The sequence below is a fragment of the Pelecanus crispus genome, chromosome 13, assembly GCF_030463565.1.
Source record: "Pelecanus crispus isolate bPelCri1 chromosome 13, bPelCri1.pri, whole genome shotgun sequence".
Taxonomy (NCBI): Eukaryota; Metazoa; Chordata; class Aves; order Pelecaniformes; family Pelecanidae; genus Pelecanus; species Pelecanus crispus.
The window spans coordinates 18,849,421-18,855,420 of record NC_134655.1 but is presented as its reverse complement, the minus strand read 5'-3'; the positions used below and the strand labels follow the sequence as shown (position 1 = coordinate 18,855,420).

At 46.5% G+C, this 6,000-nt stretch overlaps 1 protein-coding gene across 1 annotated transcript in view; it reads left to right on the top strand.

The window, feature by feature from the left end:
* The first annotated feature begins 1,229 nt into the window (after nt 1-1,229).
* The window catches only part of DIAPH2 (diaphanous related formin 2), a 249,543-nt gene continuing 244,772 nt past the window's right edge, over nt 1,230-6,000 (top strand). The window contains exon 1 of the mRNA XM_075720412.1: nt 1,230-1,349. Coding sequence (XP_075576527.1) covers nt 1,230-1,349 — 120 coding nt within the window. The remainder of the gene's footprint in view (nt 1,350-6,000) is intronic.

The following is a 6,000-nucleotide window of genomic DNA, read 5'->3' as shown; positions in this document are numbered from 1 at the left end:
CAATCAAGTAATACATTTGTATCTCGATTTGGACTCCAAAGATTGGTGGATTGCCCTTGTCCAACAGATGACGGTTGTTTTTGTGACTGTTTTCTCAGTATAACTTAACAAGCATAGATTCAGCTATACCAACATAAAACCTGTATTCTTCTCTTTTTAAAATGGTTACGTTACTATGAAGACATCTGCCAACATAAGCCCTGCAATAATCAGGGATGTGATTCTTGTTTCCACTGTCTACACTGACACGTCCACGCTGAGAGATCTTCAGTTTACCCCGGGCTCAGCCCAAGGGATTCCCCAGTCCACAGAGATGGCTCAAGCCGTTTCTTTCATCGTTGTGAGCCATGAGCACGTGTAAATGAGTCAGACATTGGAAACTAGAGTTCTCAAATTTGAGAGAAAAAACACAAGCCTTTTGTTTGTGGTGACAATAGCTCAATTTTAGTTAAAACGCCACAGTTATCCCCTTGTGTCTCGTGTGTTTCCAAAATAAAATACAGGGAAACATACGTAAGTCGGAGCCCCCTCCGTGGGAAGCCCTCCGCGTGGGAAGCGTCGGGGCAGCCCGCACAGGGGGCCCGCAGCGGCTGCGTGAGGCGGGCCAGGTGGAGACGGGGCTCTTCCCCAAAGCAGGCCCTGCCAGGGCCACCGCCGGCCCGCCTCCTCGAACCCCGCACCACCACGGCCGGCTCCGGCCGCCCCAGCTCTCTGCCCGCCCTCGCACCGGCCACCTCCGCCTGAGAGCGGGCGGCCGAGCACCGGCGGCGGCCCCTCCTCCTCCCAGCAACGCGAGGGGCGACTCGGCGGGGAGCCCTCGGGATAAAGCCACCTACACGCCGGCCCCCTGCTGCCAAAGCCAGCGCCGGCCAGTTCTGCTCCACGCTTCACCTTTCCAGTGGGCGTTTCTGATCAAAACCCCCGAGCTCCACCATTTCCCGCCCGGGCAGCACCGCCCCCCCGCCGCCTCCGCGCTCCCAGGCGGCGCGGGCGCAGGCGCGGGCGCAGGCGCGGGCCCGCCGGCGGGCGGCGCGCATGCGCGGAGCGTTCGGCGTCTGCGAGGCGGTGGATTGGGAGGAGGCGGCGGGGCGGCCGGAGCGGGAACTGCTCCAGCGGCGGCTGGGAGGGGACAGGGAGGCGCCCGGCCGTGCGTGCCGGCCCTATGGGCCCTTGAGGATCCGGCCCCGGTGAGAGAGGGGTGCCCGCGGGGGCGCGGAGCCGGCGGGAGGATGGAGGGCCAGGCGGCTCCGGGCGCTGGCGGCGGCGAGGAGCCCCTGAGCTCTGGCAGGATGAACCCGAAGCGGAGTGGGCGCGCCGCGGAAGAGGAGAGCCGGAACAAGCCCAAGCTGGTGAGCGAGCTGTGGGGCTGGGAGGGGGGCAGGGGACGGCCCGGGGACGCGGAGGAAGGCGGGGGAGGAGGAGGCTCGGGTGCCGCCTCGCCGCTTCCCAAGGCGAATCTGGGGCGGAGGGGAGTGCGGCCGGGCCTGGGGGGTGCCGGCCTTTCGGGAATTAAAGGATCTTTCAAAAAAAAAAAAATCCCGTGCGCCTCCGTGAGGGTTTTTGGGTGCCCTTTGGGAGAGGGAGGTGACAGCTGGAGGGGGCGTGCGGCGCCGCGGGCCTCGCTGCGGTAACGCACCGGGGGTGGTCGCTGGCAGGAGCCGGGAATTCCCGTGTTCTCCGTGAGGGGCGGGGGCGGGGGGGGCTCCGCGGCGGGGTCGTGCCCGGGCCGTCCCTCTGGGCAGGGGGGCGCTGACGGTGCCGCTCTGTGAGCGCGGCTCTGGGTGTCGCCTCTTCTGCCCACCTTTTGTGTGAAAGGTCACAGGTTTGGGGTTTTTTTTCCTTCTGTGTTGAAGCGTGCAGAATATTGGTGGTTATGATGCAAAGTGAACTTCCGCATTAATGTGAAAACAATTGAAAAACTGTCCAGAAAAAATTGTGCAGTCTTTTTGGAAAGATCTGACAAGCTTTTGAGCGCATGGACCCTCTTTAGGACTGTAGATTTTGTTGGTTATGCCTGTGCTTTTTTATTTAAAAGAAGATACTTCTACTTATCAACCTGATAATGTGAAACATAGGTACATTTCAAAGCCAACGGCACTGGATTGTATCTCAGCTTATAAATAAAGTAGCAGCAAAACCACACAACATGACAGCGTTTACTTTTAGGAGTTCACTTGTTACGCTTTTTTGTTTTAACTTTGAATCAACTAATTTTAGCTCAGATTTTCAAGAGCAGCAGTGTAGCGGACGCTTAGAAGTTACCTGACTTTTCTTATTGAATAGAATACTAGCTGCAAACTTTATTTAATCCGTGCCAGGTTTTTCACAGATAGCAGTAAAACTAAGTCAATACGTAAGTGCTCCTACCTTGTGTTCCTTTTATCGGGTATAGTGCAGCAGAGTTTGGGCTGACCAGCCTCAGACCTGGGGGAGGGTTTTGTCACTGAAAACTAAGTTAGAATGCATGTGGGGAAGATGTTACATTTGTAACGTATGAGGCATTAAAAAGTTACTGATAGTGGCAATTACTTTAAAAGGATGGCAGAATGCCAGAATACTGAATAATTTGAAGTGTACTTGTATTAAAAGTGGCCACGTGTATCTTAGCAAAAGGTAACCAAATATGATGTCTTATTTTGTTTTATGGTGTTATTGGAAACAAACTCATGCTTCCTTGTACAGGATAAACATAAATAAACAACTTTTTATAAACAAGATGTTTGTTTACACTACCTTTACTATTTCCTAGCTAAAGTAGCTAGGAAGGGTGCTTGAAGATGCCTGCAGGGAAGTGATTTAAAAATCACACAGGAAGGTGCTTCTATTGGAAGCCGTGGACACAAACTTGAATTTTGCTCTGGCAGAGGAGAACACTTTGTGCTGAAAGAAATGCATAATTTAAAAAATCAAAGTGAAATGAGCTCAAGACTGGATTGAACAGGACAACTATTTCCATTGCGTGTTCTTTTCAGTTATTCTAGAATCACTAGAGTAGGCTTGTATTGTTAGATTTAGTGGGAAAAGTACATTGTGTTAATAATTGACTTTGTATGCAGTCATATGCTTTTGTTTCTTAAAGGGATGATTACAGTCCAGCAGCAACATGGATCAGAGTAGTGGTACGTTGCTTGAACCAGATACCTTCTGAAAGATAGTTTTGCCCTGAGATAAAGTGACTAGTCTCTGATGATACAATTGAGTGAATGGGTTGAATGGGAAAGCAGAGGTTTTTTTCATTCTGGATATGATGTACACAAATGGTGTATAAAACTGATATGAAGAGGGATTTACCTCTCAGGAAGATAAGAGATGGGATTCAGGTGTGTTTTAAGTTGAGGTGGTGCGAGTGGACAGCCAGATTTATCAATTACTGCCATGGGTTTGCAAGGGAAGAACAAAACTGTAATCAGGCAAAGGCTTCACCCATTATATAGAACAATAACCTTACTAAATTTTGCTGGCTTTAGTTTCTGAACGAGGAATTGGTTCTGCTGAGGCTAGCAATATCTTTAGGTACTCAGAGAGCAACTTGTACCTCATCCCTGCTCTCTTCACTGTGCAAACAAGGTGAAGGTATATTTGGGACTTCTGTAAGAGAAGCCACACTATTTGTGCAAGTGCTAAGTTGTCACTGGGTCCGTATGCAAAGCTTCTTGAAGTTTGGTGTGGAGATTTTCTTGGTTCAGCTTCATAATTTAGAATTCATCAAGTTTCAATAGAGTTGCAGAGATGAATCAACCTGCACTCTGTTAGTTTGCATATAATTCAAGGAACTCCACAGTGTGCGGAGAGGAGTGTGTCTCTTCCAGAACTTATTTCACACATCAAGTGGAGTGCTGAACAAGAGCTTGGTGGGAGAGGGTGTGCAACTACATATAATGGAAGATTTATTTTTAGTTCCTGGCAGAGCAGCTGAAATTAGGCAAGTCATTGGGAAGAAGGCTAGGGGAATGATTTTTATATGATAGACTAAAAATGGCTCTAGGTGACAGGGAGCTGGGAAAGCTGAAGTCATTATTTTTGGGGGAGACTCTAGAAGAAGAAGGTGGAAGTTTTTTGTTTACCCATCCCCTCCATCTGAAAGTAAAAGGTGGGCAATGGTTCTTGGCCTGCAGAAGCATAGTGGTTGTTTGTCTGGGTTTTGTTTGGGTTTTTTTGTTTGTTTGCTTTGGTGTTGGTTTTTAAGGACTGAAGCCTGATCGATGGCATTTATTCCTGATTGACAGGAAGTAAGACTAGGCTATCAAGAGAGGTTCTGTACTGGAAAAGAAAATGATGGTTTAAAGTATTTTTCTGTAAGATAATTGAGGCGTATGTATGCACACAAATATTGAAGATGGGCTATATTAGAACTACTAATGCAATTTTTTTTCTTCTTTGGGTCATTTTGGGAGTCATTCAAGTTTCACATAATTTGTTGAATGTGAAAGAACTGCACAGTGATAATTTAATACCATTTTATATACTAGTACTATGTGAACTGGAGTATTTTTCTACAGTTGTCTGTCTTATGAGCACCTTGGCACATCACAGCTGCTGAAAGAGCTCTGATTTAGTATTCTTTTTTTCCCCCCATTTTTTGCTGGCACAAGGACTGGAGGTGGGAATGAGTGCCTGGTGGTGTTGTCATTATTTTTGTTTACAATGAAATGGGCAGAAAAAAATTAAATTGTTTTGGCAAACATTCATCTGATCTCATGCCAGCCCCGAGAATAGGCTGGCATGAGATGGCAGTAAGCAGTTACATTCTTAACTTGGTCTGGCAACGTGCTTGTTTTGCTTGTTTAAAAGTATGCTTGTTTTTCTAGGGAAAACAGACTAAATTAAGGTTGTCAGGGAGATTGCTGGAATTCCTGTGTTTGTTAATTCTTAACTTAGATGTTGTTTGCTCTCCTTAATGTTTCAGTGTCACATGGAAGTATATAATTCTGCTGGGTACCCAGGAAATCAGGAAGTGCTTGAAAGTGTCGGGTCTGACTTGACATATCTATTGTAGCTGAACCCAAAGTCTTATCAAGTTCTTCATCTTTTTAGCTGAGAAGTTGACACCAGGCTTTTTACGGAAGTTCATGGCAGAAGAATGGGAGACAGAGGTCATAAAAAGGAGCAGGAGAGGTTGCTGGGAAGGAGACTTGAATATAAGGGGGTAAAAAAAAAAAATCATTTGAAGGGTGGTTAAGCATTGGTTGACCAGAGACACTGGAGTCCTGGTCCTTGGAGGTTTTCAAGACCTGGAAACCTGGACAAAGCCTTTAGCAGCCTGGTTGGAATTCGGTGTTGACCCAGCTTTTTGAGCAGGAGTTTGGACAAAACTGAGAAAGGAAACACAAAACCCAAATTGCTAGAGGTAATAGAGAGCTTATCTAATTTCAAATATATGTGATTCTATGAATCAGTACTTGAAAAGAGGTGTTATAACAGGATTTGTGGTGCTTCCTGACTATTAGAACACTGGCTAACTAGAATTCAATATGGCCAATGGTTTTTTAATTAAAGTTGTTAATATATTGTGTTGGTTTAGTATTAGCACAAGTAGAAATATTTCTGTGCATGTAGTGGCTAGTGCCACGCTAAAAGCATGCTCCATACACCCAGGTTCACTTCAGGTTTGTGTAGTAGTTGTTCAGTGATAGATATTCCACTTAGCCCCTTTCAGAAATTTAGTTTGTAGCTGTCTTCTGAGTGTGATGCTGTCTTTAAAAGCAGATTAGGAGAAAGATCTTGTATAACATCAAAAATAAATTGCTAGGGGTAAGAGAGAGCCTATTTAGGTGGAGAACGAATGGATTTGGTGATTCATCCAACAAGGAGCAACTCATACTTTGTTTTAAAAGCAGAAATTGTTTGTGCTTAATACTGAAGTCTTTAAAACCCGTGAGCTTAGAGATGAATCAAAAGCTATGAACTCAACATTCTGACTAATGTGCCATAAGCTAGTGTCAGAGAGTGGAGTAAAAGCTTTTACCAGTTAGCTTAAAAACAGAAGTAAACTCAGTGTGC